The 19,519-nt window shown below is 39.9% G+C and overlaps 1 protein-coding gene across 1 annotated transcript in view; it reads right to left on the minus strand.

Moving 5' to 3' along the window:
• LOC132549660 (potassium voltage-gated channel subfamily H member 8-like) overlaps positions 1-3,592 on the minus strand; it is a 109,609-nt gene extending 106,017 nt beyond the window's left edge. Inside the window, exon 1 of the mRNA XM_060213613.1 lies at positions 3,517-3,592. Within this exon, the coding sequence (XP_060069596.1) occupies positions 3,517-3,592 (76 nt within the window). The remainder of the gene's footprint in view (positions 1-3,516) is intronic.
• Positions 3,593-19,519: the final 15,927 nt, after the last annotated feature.

Consider the following 19,519-nt stretch of genomic DNA (forward strand, 5'->3'; position numbering starts at 1 on the left):
CGGTTGAATGCAGATTCGTTGATATGCAACCTCATTACAACGCGATGGAAGTAGGATTTAGCGGAGTTACTATATATACAGGTTACTGTCAGGATCAGAACGGATACAGGACCCTGTATTGGCCGACCAAGACAGCAATAAACCAATTATAGAAGTCAGATAATTTCCCATTTATGCTGAACTTGGCAGAACGATCGAAAGAAAATGAAGGAGAAGAAATTGAAGTTACAAATTAACTATTATCAAATACAACAATTGGCTGTTATATCATCGAACTTTCTGGCACTTATGTACTACAGGGTAACTTAGAAAAGGTTATATATCTAGTTACTACGGGGTCACACAGAAAAGGTTATATATCTAGTTACTACGGGGTCACACAGAAAAGGTTATATATCTAGTTACTACGGGGTCACACTTCGATGTTTGATTGAGAAAATATATATGTATACATTGAAATGTAACACATCTATGTATTGATTGATTGACAAACTCTCTTGTAATAAGAGGAAATAGAGAATGTCTGTCTGTCTGTCTGTCTGTCTGTCTGTCTGTCTGTCTAGTTACTACGTGATCACATAGAAAAAGTTCATTAAAACTTCCCATTAAAACCTATGTCGTTATCTTTTTCAGGTCTAATCGTTATACATGTATTTAAATATTATGTATTTCTGACTTCTAGCGCCGGAATTAATCAAACTGATGCATCAGGCACGTACCGGGAGACAGTTTGCAGCGACAGGTGGCGTTTGACTGATCCTCCGATAGGTTACGTATTTATTGCGTACTTTAATTAGCCTAAGTCATATACAATGACTACACCGTATTGTTTATCACTCAACAGTTTGGTGTGAGACAGATGCTGAAATATATACAGGATCCGTCGTGTGTCCCAACACGTGTTTAGGAGTTTATCACACAAAAGAAACATTTTGAAATACTTCGGTATTACATCCCGTTGATCAGAAATGCAGCTTGTTTTGTTTTTGAAGTGTATCTCAGTTTATTCTAGTCACTAATGTCATGAGGCGATATGGAATGGTGCCTTAAAAGTTGCGTGATTTAAAAAAAAAAAATTAATATCAAATTTTATTCCATTACATAACGCTAAAAATTTCAATGCCTGACATAGAAAGAGTTTTTGTCAATTTATACCATGTGTCATTTTGACAGAAGGCCAGAAACAGTGTTCCTATGAGGTATGGTTTTCTGTCAAGGCGAGTGACGGTATCGCATATCAATATCGAAGGTTTCCAATGCAAAATCTAATTTCAGCAGAACCAAATGGAGTCTCTGGTGGAAAAGGGCTTAAAACATCTAACTGTCGCCGAAATGTCGTTACTTGCGGATTATGTCTGAGTAATGTGTGTTCCCGTCAGCCTGGTAGACCGACGCTTGCTTCGTTTTATTCTAATTAGACACTGATTTTCAATCGTCATTAATCCGTACAGAATTACTTTATATGAATTTTGTTTCTCGACATTGGTAAAGGAGATACCGGAATATGAAACAGTATGATGCTCTGTACATATAGAAAGCATCACTAATTTAGTATTTTACATACAGGAACATTTATATTGAAACAGCCATCTATATCATACATAGAATGGTGTAAAGCATACATAGAATGGTGTAAAGCTATTGTGACAGTAATTTGGGGAATGAGGCAGGGATGAGACGGGGATGGGGCAGGGATGGGGCAGGGGTATGGCGGGAATGGGGCGCCTTTGGGCAGGGATGGGGGGGGGGGGGGGGGGCGATGGGACGGGGATGGGGCAGGGATGAGGTAGGGAGTGGGCGGCGATTGACAGGGATGGGGCGGGGATGAGGCGGGGATGGAGCAGGGATGGGGTAGGGGTAGGGCGGGGATGGGGCGCCTTTGGGCAGGGCAGGGATGGGGCGGCGATGGGACGGGGATGGTGCGGGGATGGGGCAGGGATTGGGTATGGATGGGGCGGCAATGGGCAGGGATGGGTCGGGGATGCAGCGGCGTAGGGACAAAGATGGGGCGGGGATGGGGTAGGGATATGACGGGGATGGGGTTTGACTCCAGTAAAGAGGAACAAGAGCGTCTATGTAATGTAAACACGGTGTACGTTTACGTTTATAGAATTTTTTTACTTATAATTACGTTTAATTGGTCATTTGCATTAATCATATGTAATGCACTGGATGGCTAGATATACGAAAGTATATAGGTAATGACATACACACATGTTGTATATGGAATTGTATAGGCTTTAAAAATATAAAGACCTTAATAAATGATACTGTGGACAAACGATATTTACTGATATGTAGCATACAAGCTTACACTGGTAGATTACACATATTGCAAATAATGGAATTATTCAAGACTAAAACGACAGCTAGACTTCAAACATGAGACCAAATCTGAATTATTGAGGCTATTTCCAGGCTGACAGATGACAAGTGTATATAGATTGTATGTGTTGGTGATATCCGTGGCGACTGCTGTATGTAACTCAGGACTAGATGAGCCTCACGTGCAAGGGAGGACTGATGTATAACCTAACAGTGTATAATAAGGCGAAATCACGATACTTTAATGTCTGGAGGAATAGAACGAAAATGGAAAATGTCTCCAGCAGAAATACGTTATAATTCTCGCCAAGTGACATTGTATTTGAATGATCATGAAGCATCTAATAAGCCGTATCGTAAGGCGTTTGCAGTATTTTGATATTTGATGGGTTACTTTCGTACCCTAAATAAACGAATAAAACCTAAGATCTACTAACACTTTCGTTTTCATTACACGGGCATCCCGCGTGCAGTGTATACAGAAAATTAATAGGGTCATAATACCGCATTTTTCCTTTGTTATGTGGTTAATGATAAATCATGTTATTACGTAAATGACAAATTCTCACAAGGCAGCCATATATTTTGAGAAGACGTGAATGATGTAGGTGTAAAGTAGCCTTTGTTCCGATTTATTGTCTTCTGTTTCAAGATTTGATAACACTGTGTTGATGTCTGATACGTTAAGGTAACACAGCTCTGTTTAATGTGTAAAAATAGTTGATGGTTCACAATGATTTCTTATCAACAACGCTGAACAACCAATCAGAATTGTAGAAGTAGTCATATACACGTTTTCTCGGTAAACGATAATTATTTACACAAAACAATCAAAATCTATTTTCAAACTGTTGTCAGATTCTAAATAGATGCACGTCAGATACATATCTCTGTCATTCCTATTTATACACCGCACGTGATATCATGAGAATTTTCATTATCTGCTATAGAATCATTTTCGTTTTTAATCAATAGTATAGGAGTATTTGTGCTGGCTAAAAGCCTTTGCACCATAGTTTATAAAAACGCACGTGCGTTCACTTTAGGCGTAATAGATCACTTCACATGTGGCGAGACTTACCGTGATATGTTTCGGTTTCATGTTCACTGACTTACAAAGCATGATGACTTGCATTGCTTTAAAAACACTCCGAGAGGACAAAAGGAAATAGTAAACAATAATTTACTTACGTGTACCGTCGAACCGGGTTGCTATGGTATCCAAAAATGTATTTTGTTGAGCTAAAAATCCCTTCCGGTTCGTCATCCTCACACTATTGCACTATACCAAATATAAACAAACGCACGTGCTTTCCATAAAATCACACATTTTTGCGGTTGTACAAGGTAAAGGTTGTTGGCAAAAAAATCCAAACAAACAAAAAAACTCTCCTCTACCGATGAAATATATGTGCTGCAAAAACCACTGATTTAGAACTGACTACGACGAATGCCGAAATAGTGTCAGGCGCGTGTAAAACACGTGATGCAGGTAAACAAAGCCCGACAATCAAACGATGTGAATCCCTTGTCATCATTGTCCTCTACACTCGTCTCCATCATTGTAATGACACACGTCTCGTGTGCTCCTTTGTCGTCAACGCACTGGTTTAGAGTTAACAGATGAACGCTGTGTTTTCCAACCATCGATCGTTACAGTTTTCGTGTCTCGATCACAGAGACGACTTTTCTAATTCATTTGCCCTATCACACACTAAGACAGAGATACGAGATACAAGTCTCACTGTTCTTGTCCCTGTGTCGCTGTCACAGCGACAACGGTATATGTATATAGATTTCGATATCGAACTCGCATCGATCGACTGTTGATCAGCTCCAGAGACAAGTATAGATGTCGCGCGCGCTCCACACGCTTATATTGATGCTTGGAACCCCCGCGTGCCGACGTATGACACTGTGTCCCGGCAATATCTGTCGTCAGTCCGGTACTAATTTTATTGATAACATTTTATCACTCACTAATATCATATTATAGGGCCATGTTGCTGCGCGGCCTGCAATGCCACAGAACAATGAGATCTGTTTGTAAACTGTGTTTTTTCTCTCTCTTCTGTTGAGGGCAGCCAGTAATTACTACAAGAATAAAATCCGTGTTTCACTGGTCGTGATCTCAGCCAGTGTCATTACGTCAGGTCTACCTGTGTTAGCTGCTGATGCTGCTTCTGTTACATGGGTGGTATGAGCCGAGGTGGCGTCTTCCAACCTTCCAAGTTTTAAATGAATGTGTGGGTAATAATAGGTTTATATATTTATCGGTCCACGATCCAATCTAACAAACCATTACTTATGTTTATAGCGACTTACCAAACAGAATGCGAGAAATATCACAATTTTTTTATATCATCGCGATCAGTAAGTATTATGCGTCCTTCTCGGCGTCGTTGTAACAATGCTTATAATTAAAAACCGGTAGAGTTAATAATTGTTTATACAAATATTTATGTAAGCAAGCTAACAAACCAGAGTAGTCCAGTCTAGAGGTTTAACCTTCGACAACCTCCCATTGACCATATGCCAACACACACCAATTCCAATGGTAAACTTAATCCTAACTCCATCAGTATGTATTTTGATATCCGGGTCCAAAACCAAACCATGCTCCAGCAATTTGTAGCGGCCGCGGACTCGTGACTTAATTATGCACGTGTGTTTCTAACGAAGCTTGATGGGGAGGAACGAGTTCAAATTCGTTAAGATAATAATGTAGTGTGGGCATTTTTTTCCTAGCTTTAGAAGTCGATGATTTGGTACAGGTATTGGCCACTGTTACAGACTACGACAAAGGCAGCTGATGTTCCGGAGTTATTCTGTTTTGTACGCTATATATATACCCCAAAATGACTCATATCTGTCCTAGCCTCCAACATACTGTACGTAACCTGCATAGGGTTAGAGCAACGATCACTCATCTTCTGTCTCATACCAATAAAAAAATGAACAGGTTATGCACCATCTCAAATACTCTACATTTACACTTGTCTCTCTTTCTCATACATTATTAATTACGACATAACTATACTAGGGTTAGGACCCTCAGTGACTCATCTGTGTCTCATACTTTATTGATCATGACATAATCATACCGGGGTTAGGACCCTCAGTGACTCATCTCTGTCTCATACTTTATAAATCACGACATAGCTATACCAGGGGTAGGACCCTCAGTGACTCGTCTGTGTTTCTTTATTAATCACGACATAACTATACCCGGGGTAGGACCCTCAGTGACTCATCTCTGTCTCTTTATTAATCACGACATAATTGTACCGGGGTTAAGAGCCTCAGAGACTCTGCTCTGTAACATACTTTATTAAAGGACAGTGTAAAACTACACCAAATCTTTCCTAATAACTCATTTTTTCACATGCTCTTACAGTGTTGACACATTCCAGACTTTAGTTTCTGTAAAGGGCTATGCTAGCGCTAGAATGATACTTAATTTCGTTTTAAGTATCGTTTCTTCCCAAGAATCCGATAACCCAAACAAAACTCACATCACGGTTAATTACCTAAGAGACTCATTTCTAATCTAGACTCCGATAACCCACACAAAACTCACATCACGGTTAATTACCTAAGAGACTCATTTCTTTACGAGACTCCGATAACCCAAACAAAACTCACATCACGGTTAATTACCTAAGAGACTCATTTCTAATCTAGACTCCGATAACCCACACAAAACTCACATCACGGTTAATTACCTAAGAGACTCATTTCTTTACGAGACTCCGATAACCCAAACAAAACTCACATCACGGTTTTTTGTCTTTTTGACTCGTTTTTTCCCAATTTCTAAAATTTCTGAGTAAACTACGTTACCGTTCAATCCCTTGGTGGGTATTTTCTGTCATGGAAAGCTTTAATCTACTTAAGTGGTACATTACGTCTATAAACTCCTCGATAAACATAAAACTACGCGGTACAACCAGGCGTATGATCTCGGCTGTTGCTTCTGTTTCAGAATCATACTATTGTAGCTAAGAATATAGTGATCTTTTTTTATTTTTTTATTTAGGGAAACACAGTCTTTGATAATATTATCGAAGTTTTTAAGGAAATCTTGTCAATATATCTTTATATCTCTTACTTCTTTATTTATTAATTAGATGTATTAATGGAAAGAAACCATGGATATCATCACGTGATCATCATTAGATAAATAATAGAATTAGGTAGAGTATGTGTCAAACAAGTACCTGTAAACTCCATACAGTGGTTTTATACTGCTAGAACTCATCAGGGATGCTGGTGACCTTAAGTCGTACCCAGAAGACGAGACTGGAATACTTACAAAAACTTATAAAACCAAATTTAAATCATAATCTAAAATCTCATATTCAATGAATCAAGAAATTTTAGATTTTAAAAGAATGTCAGGTATATATGTTTGAACAAAGCTATGGACCAATTCATGAAGATTCAAACTTGCTATGCAGGTTCAAGCAAACTTGTGTCTAGATTCCTTCACCAGGATTTACCCACCAGTCTCCAAGACAAAAAACACTCTCGAGATATTTCCGTCAAAGAAATTGTGTACGAACAAACAGGATTGTGTCCACTTTTAAAATATTAATCTTTCATTTACCCGGAGCTCTTAGAATTTCTCTCATTGTGATATATTATAATTTAAGCCACAACAACGGTATACATTGTGTCAAAGCTGTCTTTATTCTGAACAGCTTCAAATGTTAACCCGTGTGATGTCAAAACACACCGAATTCAGTAGCCAATCTCATTATGTAAGGATGAGAAGATATGATATAAACAAATGACAAATTGACTATTAACACATAATGATCTATCATCTTTTTTTCTGAGGGAAAAGCACAGGCTAAACATACGTAATGAAAGCAATCAGTTTGCGTGTGAAATAGACATTACATGATGTTCGTTTCTCCAGACAAGATGTCCATTACGAGGATTAATGCAGTAGAGTGCCGATATGGCTACAAAATAAGGTCGTGGGGCGAATATCCAAACAATAACTTACCCTTTAATGAAGTCCCTACTTGATAGGATTTCATGGCTTTCCCGGTGATGTCGAACCCTCACTTTAAGGTCAGAAATTCTGAGCACTCAATAATCACCAGCGATGGTATTCTCTAGTTTCAGATAAAGAAAGTTTGGTTTCTTTTATGTTATAAACCACTATAAACAATGAATACATCATTATGTCTGATGAAATAGTTTTGTGTGTTCTACTTTCGGGCAGGTGCATATGAGTGTATTTTCATTCTTATCTATTGCCTAGTGAATAAAGCGTGCGTGGAACTTTGATAAGGGTAATGGTGCAGGAGGGGAGAGGGGGGTTCCAGGAGGGACAAGGAGGAGGAAGGAGCTAGTAACTGGGAGGATGGGGGAGGAGGCGGGGGGAGGGGTTCCAGGAGGGATAAGCAGGATGAAGGAGCTAGTTAGTGGGAGGATGGGAGAGAAGGAAAAGGAGATGGATACTTCACGGTAGGATGGGGAGGCGAAGGAGGAGAGAGATAGTTACAAGTAGGAGAGGGCGGCAAAGGAGGAGAGATTCAGTTGTCGGTAGGATGGGGAGACGAAGGAGGAGAGAAATAGTTACAAGTAGGACAGGAAGGCGAAGAAGGAGAGAGAGAGGATGGGGAGGCGAAGGAGGATAGTTGTCGGTAGGATGGGGAGGCGAAGGAGGAGAGAGATAGTTGTCGGTAGGATGGGGAGACGAAGGAGGAGAGAGATAGTTGTCGGTAGGATGGGGAGGCGAAGGAGGAGAGAGACAGTTGTCGGTAGGATGGGGAGACGAAGGAGGAGAGAGATAGTTGTCGGTAGGATGGGGAGGCGAAGGAGGAGAGAGATAGTTGTCGGTAGGATGGGGAGGCGAAGGAGGAGACACACAGTTACCGGTAGGATGGGGAGGCGAAGGGGAGAGGCGACGGGGAGGAGGAGGAGAGAGATAGTTGTCGGTAGGTAGGCCCGGTAGGGAGGCGAAGGAGGAGAGAGATAGTTGTCGGTAGGATGGGGAGACGAAGGAGGAGAGAGATAGTTGTCGGTAGGATGGGGAGGCGAAGGAGAGAAGTAGTTGTCGGTAGGATGGGGAGGCGTAGGAGGACAGGAAGGCGAAGGAGGAGAGAGATAGTTGTCGGTAGGAGGAGGAGGAGAGACAGTTGAAGGGGGAGGCGAAGGAGGATGGGGAGGCGAAGGAGGACACAGTTACCGGTAGGATGGGGAGGCGAAGGAGGAGAGAGATGGGGAGGCGAAGGAGGAGAGAGACAGTTGTCGGTAGGATGGGGAGACGAAGGAGGAGAGAGATAGTTGCCGGTAGGACGGGGAGGCGAAGGAGGAGATAAATAGTTACAAGTAGGAAAGGAAGGCGAAGGAGGAGAGAGATAGTTGTCGGTAGGAGGAGAGAGAGGGAAGGATGGGGGAGAGAGATAGTTGTGGGGAGGCGAAGGAGGAGGACGGAGGAGGTTGTCGGTAGGACGGGGAGGCGAAGGAGGAGAGAGACAGTTGTCGGTAGGATGGGGAGGCGAAGGAGGAGGGAGATAGTTGTCGGTAGGATAGGAGGCGAAGGAGGAGAGAGCCAGTTGTCGGTAGGATGGAGAGACGAAGGAGGAGAGAGATAGTTGTCGGTAGGATGGGGAGACGAAGGAGGAGAGAGATAGTTGTCGGTAGGTACGAAGGAGGAGAGAGAGGCGAAGGAGGAGAGAGAGATAGTTGCGTAGGAGGAGGCGAAGGAGAGAGAGAATAGTTACAAGTAGGACAGGAAGGCGAAGAAGGAGAGAGATAGTTGTCGGTAGGATGGGGAGGCGAAGGAGGAGAGAGACAGTTGTCGGTAGGATGGGGAGGCGAAGGAGGAGAGAGACAGTTGTCGGTAGGATGGGGAGATGAAGGAGGAGAGAGATAGTTGTCGGTAGGTTGGAGAGACGAAGGAGGAGAGAGATAGTTGTCGGTAGGATGGGGAGACGAAGGAGGAGAGAGATAGTTGTCGGTAGGGTGGGGAGGCGAAAGAGAGAGATAGTTGCAGGTAGGACGGGGAGGCGAAGGAGGAGAGAGATAGTTGTCGGTAGGATGGGGAGGCGAAGGAGGAGAGAGACAGTTGTCGGTAGGATGGGGAGGCGAAGGAGGAGAGAGACAGTTGTCGGTAGGATGGGGAGGCGAAGGAGGAGAGAAATAGTTACAAGTAGGACAGGAAGGCGAAAAAGGAGAGAGATAGTTGTCGGTAGGATGGGGAGGCGAAGGAGGAGGGAGATAGTTGTCGATAGGATGGGGAGGCGAAGGAGGAGGGAGATAGTTGTCGGTAGGATGGGGAGGCGAAGGAGGAGACACACAGTTACCGGTAGGATGGGGAGGCGAAGGAGGAGGGAGATAGTTGCCGGTAGGCCCGGGAGGCGAAGGAGAGAGATAGTTGCCGGTAGGACGGGGAGACGAAGGAGGAGAGAAATAGTTACAAGTAGGACAGGAAGGCGAAGGAGGAGAGAGATAGTTGTCGGTAGGATGGGGAGGCGAAGGAGGAGAGAGATAGTTGTCGGTAGGATGGGGAGGCGAAGGAGGAGATAGATAGTTGTCGGTAGGATGGGGAGGCGAAGGAGGAGAGAGATAGTTGTCGGTAGGATGGGGAGGCGAAGGAGGAGGGAGATAGTTGTCGGTAGGATGGGGAGGCGAAGGAGGAGACACACAGTTACCGGTAGGATGGGGAGGCGAAGGAGGAGGGAGATAGTTGCCGGTAGGCCGGGGAGGCGAAGGAGAGAGATAGTTGCCGGTAGGACGGGGAGGCGAAGGAGGAGAGAAATAGTTACAAGTAGGACAGGAAGGCGAAGGAGGAGAGAGATAGTTGTTGGTAGGATGGGGAGGCGAAGGAGGAGGGAGATAGTTGTCGGTAGGACGGGGAGGCGAAGGAGGAGGGAGATAGTTGTCGGTAGGATGGGGAGGCGAAGGAGGAGAGAGACAGTTGTCGGTAGGATGGGGAGACGAAGGAGGAGAGAGATAGTTGTCGGTAGGATGGAGAGACGAAGGAGGAGACACACAGTTACCGGTAGGATGGGGAGACGAAGGAGGAGATAGATAGTTGTCGGTAGGATGGGGAGGCGAAGGAGGAGAGAAATAGTTACAAGTAGGACAGGAAGGCGAAGAAGGAGAGAGATAGTTGTCGGTAGGATGGGGAGGCGAAGGAGGAGGGAGATAGTTGTCGGTAGGATGGGGAGGCGAAGGAGGAGAGAGACAGTTGTCGGTAGGATGGGGAGACGAAGGAGGAGAGAGATAGTTGTCGGTAGGATGGGGAGGCGAAGGAGGAGACACACAATTACCGGTAGGATGGGGAGGCGAAGGAGGAGGGAGATAGTTGCCGGTAGGCCGGGGAGGCGAAGGAGAGAGATAGTTGCCGGTAGGACGGGGAGGCGAAGGAGGAGAGAAATAGTTACAAGTAGGACAGGAAGGCGAAGGAGGAGAGAGATAGTTGTCGGTAGGATGGGGAGACGAAGGAGGAGAGAGATAGTTGCTGGTAGGATGGGGAGACGAAGGAGGAGAGAGATAGTTGCTGGTAAAATGGGGAGGCGAAGGAAGAGAGAAATAGTTACAAGTAGGACAGGAAGGCAAAGGAGGAGAGAGATAGTTGCCGGTAGAATGGGGAGGCGAAGAAGGAGAGAGATAGTTACAAGTAGGATGGGGAGGTGAATGACTGAAGAGGGGTGAAGAAGAAGGGGTAATCTCAGGAAGAATAGAAAGCAGACTGAGTGTGGAGGGATGAAGGTGAGGGGATAATTTCCGATAGAATGGAAAGCAGACTGAGTGTGGAGGGTGAAGGTGAGGGGATAATTTCCGATAGAATGGAAAGCAGACTGAGTGTGGAGGGTGAAGGTGAGGGGATAATTTCCGATAGAATGGAAAGCAGACTGAGTGTGGAGGGTGAAGGTGAGGGGGTAATTTCCGATAGAATGGAAAGCAGACTGAGTGTGGAGGGGTGAAGGTGAGGGGATAATTTCCGATAAAATGGAAAGCAGACTGAGTGTGGAGGGATGAAGGTGAGGGGGTAATTTCCGATAGAATGGAAAGCAGACTGAGTGTGGAGGGGTGAAGGTGAGGGGGTAATTTCCGATAGAATGGAAAGCAGACTGAGTGTGGAGGGTGAAGGTGAGGGAAAGCAGAATTTCCGATAGAATGGAAAGCAGACCCGATAGAATGGAAAGCAGACTGAGTGTGGAGGGGTGAAGGTGAGGGGGTAATTTCCGATAGAATGGAAAGCAGACTGAGTGTGGAGGGGTGAAGGTGAGGGGGTAATTTCCGATAGAATGGAAAGCAGACTGAGTGTGGAGGGTGAAGGTGAGGGGGTAATTTCCGATAGAATGGAAAGCAGACTGAGTGTGGAGGGTGAAGGTGAGGGGGTAATTTCCGATAGAATGGAAAGCAGACTGAGTGTGGAGGGGTGAAGGTGAGGGGATAATTTCCGATAGAATGGAAAGCAGACTGAGTGTGGAGGGTGAAGGTGAGGGGGTAATTTCCGATAGAATGGAAAGCAGACTGAGTGTGGAGGGTGAAGGTGAGGGGATAATTTCCCATAGAATGGAAAGCAGACTGAGTGTGGAGGGGTGAAGGTGAGGGGATAATTTCCGATAGAATGGAAAGCAGACTGAGTGTGGAGGGTGAAGGTGAGGGGGTAATTTCCGATAGAATGGAAAGCAGACTGAGTGTGGAGGGTGAAGGTGAGGGGATAATTTCCGATAGAATGGAAAGCAGACTGAGTGTGGAGGGGTGAAGGTGAGGGGGTAATTTCCGATAGAATGGAAAGCAGACTGAGTGTGGAGGGTGAAGGTGAGGGGGTAATTTCCGATAGAATGGAAAGCAGACTGAGCAAGTGTACGATTGTCCTCTGTGTAGCGATCTAAGATTAAATCACTCTCATCAAATGGAAAATTGCTTTAACCGTAATGAAAAACGTCGTTAATTTGATAAACAAGTGTATATTATGTAACATTAAATGAAGATGTTTCTAAATTTAATTTAAAGTTAATAGGCCATAGTGTCTGTATCTTTTATTTAAGTGTTATTTTAGAAAGAAGTGTCTTACCATCAGTGATATATGGACGATGGAACTCATACAAATATTAAGAATGTCTCCCAGGTCTTTTACTGGTGGATGTGTTGGAACTCTTAGTGAAATAACAACGCTTAATGTAACAATTATTACATTAAGCGTTGCTATTTCCACGTTTATTGCAATAAAACAAAATTATTACATTAAGCGGGTCAGTTGCATCGCTGAATATAATAAAATGTTTATTACATTAAGCGTTGCCAGTCGGAACGCTTAATGTAATAATCATTACATTAAGCGCTGTTATTACAAATAGAATTGTAACATGGATGTTAACACAGACGTTTGCTTACATCTTGGATACCGGAGAATATTTCACTGTCAATCAAGTGTATTGCGAAAAAATGGGAACATACGGGAAGCGTTATAAGACCTGATCAGTCGAACTAACTCATCGGCATCACATGTACCACGTGACAGGTCACCTCATTAAATTTCGCACTCATGTAGCTAACATGACATATTTGAATAGCGCTATATCGGAGATATTTGAATTACGATGTCACAGATTTTAACAAAAACCAAAAACCATGACCAAAACCTTTTAAATGAATGTATCAACATGTGGTAGTTTTCGTATATAATTTGAATTGACTTACATTCGTGCTAATAAAAGAAGATTTCAATCAGATGTAATCACCATCAAAACATTGAAGTAATCTGTTCTGATTCATTTCCAGCGCAATTATATAAAATTTATATCATTATAATATGTAAATTATATTTCATTGTTTCCTGATAATAATATCTTCATATAATATAAAATATTTACATGTAGCCTGTGGTTTTTGTATTATGGTAGCTGAGTACCGCATCACGTGGTATTTACAGGAGTATATAATTGCACGGTTAATTTAACCCAAATAATGTGTCAAGAATGTCGATTCATTTGTTATGCTCTGATTACGGGTGATAAAACATGTAATTTTCTGGTACTTGGTTTCATTAATATGGACAGCCTATAACGAGTGCTGAGTGTACTAGTCATGCCACTTAGTTGTTGATCATTTCGTGGACATTTAAATTCACGTGTTAAGATTATATATATATATAAGTCACCGAAAATAAAAATATCACGAAAATGAACGATTTAACAGTACTGGAGAGAAAAATACATAAGGAAGAATGTTTTGATTTACATTCTAATATATCGTATTTGAATTTGATTTAATCTGCCTTCAGGTGAAATGCACAACGTTCCTGTCCGTAAATAAACACACAAACATATATTATCGTCACAGCTGGTTCTCGTATAATTCACCCAGGTGTTTACCGATATAAACGACGCCCACATCAAACACAACCAAAGATTTGAAATAACGACTGATTAATTTTCACAGTGTTACATTTAAAGGATGTATTTCCTAACTACGAATCTATAGATTTACCAAAATATACAAAAACGTCTGTTTTCGAGAAATATTTAAAATTTTGTTTTGTTTACTTTTATGCAGCTACAGTGCCGTGTTGCGACGTTACAAATGACCTTAAATACAAATGCTATCATTCTTACGCAGCCATGTACTGTTTACCAAAATAAAGAAACTTGGCAGCTTGTCCACCATCTTCAGGTGATGTATGTGACTTGGCCACACACATCGTAGTAGACTTATATAATAAACGTCTGGAATCACACAGATTTACACGTGGCCGTCAATAAAGTATTGTTTATAAATATGTCATCTTATGTTTACAATATCGTAATAGACTCGATCACCACTACCTGTATCTCTAAAATTTCACGATACATATCACCACTACCTGTGTCTCTATAAGTTCACGATACATATCACCACTACCTGTATCTCTAAAATTTCACGATACATATCACCACTACCTGTATCTCTAAAATTTCACGATACATATCACCACTACCTGTATCTCTAAAATTTCACGATACATATCACCACTACCTGTATCTCTAAAATTTGATACATATCACCACTACCTGTATCTCTAAAATTTCACGATACATATCACCACTACCTGTATCTCTATAAGTTCACGATACATATCACCACTACCTGTATCTCTAAAATTTCACGATACATATCACCACTACCTGTATCTCTAAAATTTCACGATACATATCACCACTACCTGTATCTCTAAAATTTCACGATACATATCACCACTACCTGTATCTCTAAAATTTCACGATACATATCACCACTACCTGTGTCTCTATAAGTTCACGATACATATCACCACTACCTGTATCTCTAAAATTTCACGATACATATCACCACTACCTGTGTCTCTATAAGTTCACGATACATATCACCACTACCTGTGTCTCTATAAGTTCACGATACACATCACCACTACCTGTGTCTCTATAAGTTCACGATACACATCACCACTACCTGTGTCTCTATAAGTTCACGATACATATCACCACTACCTGTGACTCTAAAAGTTCACGATACATATCACTATGGTGACAGTAAAACCTCTTCATGTTTATATATTTGTTTAACATTCCATGCCAAGTCTAAAGTCACAGTCCACAGGTCACGTGCTACTTGTTTCCCTCTCAGTTATTAAATCTTGGCCTTGAACTTAGAAGTCATGTGACAATCAAGAATTAGTGTCGGACTCTTAAGGTGTTATACCATGCTCACCTCGATATGAATTCCCATTCTCTACCCATTGATAGACCGGAAGATTCTCAAGTGGACGGAATGACCATATGGCGCAGCTGATGTTTGCTTAGTTTTGATTTTGGTATCGAATTATTGATATTTTAAATAGATTCTTGCTGACTTTGTAGTTATGGTGATTATCTGACGTCACAAGCGATTTACTCTTCTGCCAGACTGTCTGTCCCAAGTAGGTACTTGTTGATTGTCTCGGTGCATCATATCTGCTTCAGATGTGATTTTCATCCCATGTGGAGTCAACAAAGACCCACTTGTAGCCTGATAAAGTGTTTGCCATTTGTTTTTGTCGTACATCTTTTATTTTTCTTTAACCTTTACCTTACCTCTGTATCATAAAACCAGACAAAGTCGAAGTCTGAATTTAAGTTTTAGAATCAAAACAAGTACCGTATTTAAATCTAAAATGAATTTAGATTTAAAATGAAGCCCTTTTTATGTTCTCCGACATTTCACAAACAGATGAATGAACCATATGGCACAATAAATACCTGTATTACTTCGCTTTCTTGATTGATTCTCTAGACGTAAGTGTAAAAAATGAAAAAAAAAATCTTGTCTCCTCGTTTAGACGGCTGTCACACCATAACGACGACACTCTGTTAGCCGAGTTTATCACCTTGTAATCAGACAGACTAATTTTAAAACCCGCATGCCATCCGGAACGTACTGCCAAAATACACAACCATGTCAGCACAGAAGGAAACGTCACAAACTGTTATATGTGAGGAGTGTCGAACCACGCCCCCCGGATCTCCATTTGAGGTTAACTAGCGCCGCCCCTTAGTGTCGAGCTTAAGAGCACACTGAAGACAAGAAGGAATAATTAATTTTGGTTCTTTATGTAGATGCGGAAAAGCATCAAGAGAAAATATGGAATTTAAACATAAAATTGACTTGGAATATTAAGTGTTGTTTTCCTCCAAAGGTTTATTGTACATGTCATTTCTCTCACGACTTTGTAGTCTGATTTACCATCGGGAAGTATCTACTTTGTACCTTTATGATGTTTACTTTGTTGTTTACCTGTATGATGTATACTGTGTTGTTTACCTGTATGATGTTTACTTTGTTGGTTACCTGTATGATGTTTACTTTGCTGTTTACCTGTATGATGTTTACTTTGCTTTTTACCTGTATGATGTTTACTTTGTTGTCTACCTGTATGATGTTTACTTTGTTGTTTACCTGTATGATGTTTACTTTGTTGCTTACCTGTATGATATATACTGTGTTGTTCACCTGTATGATGTTTTCTTTGTTGGTTACCTTTATGATGTTTACATTGTTGTTTACCTGTATGATGTTTACTTTGTTTGTTACCTGTATGATGTTTACTTTGTTGTTTACCTGTATGATGTTTACTTTGTACTTGTATGATGTTTAATCTGTACCTGTATGATGTATACTGTGTTGTTTACCTGTATGATGTTTACTTTGTACCTGTATGATGTTTACTTTGTTGTTTACCTGTATGATGTTTACTTTGTACCTGTATGATGTTTACTTTGTTGTTTACCTGTATGATGTTTACTTTGTTATTTACCTGTATGATGTTTACTTTCTACCTGTATGATGTTTACTTTGTTGTTTACCTGTATGATGTTTACTTTGTTATTTACCTGTATGATGTTTACTTTGTACCTGTATGATGTTTACATTGTTGTTTACCTGTATGATGTTTACTTTGTTGTCGACCTGGGTGATGTTTACTTTGTACCTGTATGATGTTTACTTTGTTGTTTACCTGTATGATGTTTATTTCATTGTTTACCTGTATGATGTATACTTTGTACCTGTATGATGTTTACTTTGTTGTTAACCTGTATGATGTTTAATTTGTACCTGTATGATGTTTTCTTTGTTGTTTACCTGTATGATGTTTACTTTGTACCTGTATGATGTTTACTTTGTTATTTACCTGTATGATGTATACAATGTTGTTTACCTGTATGATGTTTACTTCATTGTTTACCTGTATGATGTATACATTGTTGGTTACCTGTATGATGTTTACTTTGTTGTTTACCTGTATGATGTTTACTTTGTTGCTTACCTGTATGATGTATACTGTGTTGTTTACCTGTATGATGTTTACTTTGTTGGTTACCTGTATGATGTTTACTTTGTTGTTTACCTGTATGATGTTTACTCTGTTGTTTACCTGGGTGATGTTGACCATATGCGCGACTCAGGATCTTATCGTGTGCTATGTTTGTAAATAGATAATGCTGCCTGTACATCGCTTGGCTATTTTTAGATTAGGGTATCAACTTGCTATGTTAACATTGCATTTTCTCTAAACCTGTGGCATTCCTCAAAGTCAATCACAAGTGAAGACCGTGTACAACTTTTGTCTTTGAAAATTTGCAACCTGTATAATGTTTATTTGAAGGCCTTTACCTATGGATAAAGCATTCCGCGGCCAAATGTTATCATCCAGTGTCTTAATGTCCGTTTCTGTCACTGACCGTGTGTTGTTGTCATTGCAACAATTTATATGTGTTTTTGATATTGACATTTTGTAATGTGTTTTTGATATTGACAGTGTTTAATGTGTGTTTTTTTATATTGACAGTGTTTAATGTGTGTTGTTGATATTGACAGTTTTTAATGTGTGTTGTTTATATTGACACTGTTTAATGTGTGTTGTTGATATTGACAATGTTTAATGTGTGTTGTTTATATTGATAGTGTTTAATGTGTGTTGTTTATATTGACAGTGTTTAATGTGTGTTGTTTATATTGACAGTGTTTAATGTGTGTAGTTTATATTAACAGTGTTTAATGTGTGTTGTTTATATTGACAGTGTTTAATGTGTGTTGTTTATATTGACAGTGTTTAATGTGTGTTGTTTATATTGACAGTTTTTAATGTGTGTTGTTTATATTGACAGTGTTTAATGTGTGTTGTTTATATTGACAGTGTTTAATGTGTGTTGTTTATATTGACAGTGTTTAATGTGTGTTGTTTATATTGACAGTTTTTAATGTGTGTTGTTTATATTGACAGTTTTTAATGTGCGTTGTTTATATTGACAGTGTTTAATGTGTGTTGTTTATATTGACAGTTTTTAATGTGCGTTGTTTATATTGACAGTGTTTAATGTGTGTTGTTTATATTGACAGTGTTTAATGTGTGTTGTTTATATTGACAGTGTTTAATGTGTGTTGTTGATATTGACAATGTTTAATGTGTGTTGTTGATATTGACAGTGTTTAATGTGTGTTGTTGATATTGACAATGTTTAATGTGTATTGTTGATATTGACAATGTTTAATGTTTGTTGTTGATATTGACAGTGTTTAATGTGTGTTGTTGATATTGACAATGTTTAATGTGTTGTTTATATTGACACTGTTTAATGTGTGTTGTTTATATTGACAGTGTTTAATGTGTGTAGTTGATATTGACAGTGTTTAATGTGTGTAGTTTATATTGACAGTGTTTAATGTTTGTTGTTGATATTGACAGTGTTTAGTTAGTTTATATTGACAGTGTTTAATGTGTGTAGTTTATATTGACAGTGTTTAATGTTTGTTGTTGATATTGACAATGTTTAATGTGTGTTGTTGATATTGACAGTGTTTAATGTGTGTAGTTTATATTGACAGTGTTTAATGTCTGTTGTTGATATTGACAGTGTTTAATGTGTGTAGTTTATATTGACAGTGTTTAATGTTTGTTGTTGATATTGACAGTGTTTAATGTGTGTAGTTTATATTGACAGTGTTTAATGTTTGGTGTTTATATTGACAGTGTTTAATGTGTGTTGTTGATATTGACACTGTTTAATGTGTGTTGTTGATATTGACAGTGTTTAATGTGTGTTTTTTATATTGACAGTGTTTAATGTGTGTTTTTGATATTGACAGTGTTTAATGTGCGTTGTTTATATTGACAGTGTTTAATGTTTGTTGTTGATATTGACAGTGTTTAATGTGTGTAGTTTATATTGACAGTGTTTAATGTTTGGTGTTTATATTGACAGTGTTTAATGTGTGTTGTTGATATTGACACTGGTTAATGTGTGTTGTTGATATTGACAGTGTTTAATGTGTGTAGTTTATATTGACAGTGTTTAATGTTTGTTGTTGATATTGACAGTGTTTAATGTGTGTTGTTGATATTGACAGTGTTTAATGTGTGTAGTTTATATTGACAGTGTTTAATGTTTGTTGTTGATATTGACAATGTTTAATGTGTGTAGTTTATATTGACAGTGTTGAATGTTTGGTGTTTATATTGACAGTGTTTAATGTGTGTTGTTTATATTGACAGTTTTTAATGTGTGTTGTTTATATTGACAGTGTTTAATGTGTGTAGTTTATATTGACAGTGTTTAATGTGTGTAGTTGATATTGACAGTGTTTAATGTGTGTTGTTGATATTGACACTGTTTAATGTGTGTTGTTTATATTGACACTGTTTAATGTGTGTTGTTTATATTGACAG

Source organism: Ylistrum balloti, unplaced genomic scaffold (genome assembly GCF_031769215.1).
Source record: "Ylistrum balloti isolate Yb309-2 unplaced genomic scaffold, AGI_CSIRO_Ybal_v1 Utg370074, whole genome shotgun sequence".
Taxonomy (NCBI): domain Eukaryota; kingdom Metazoa; phylum Mollusca; class Bivalvia; order Pectinida; family Pectinidae; genus Ylistrum; species Ylistrum balloti.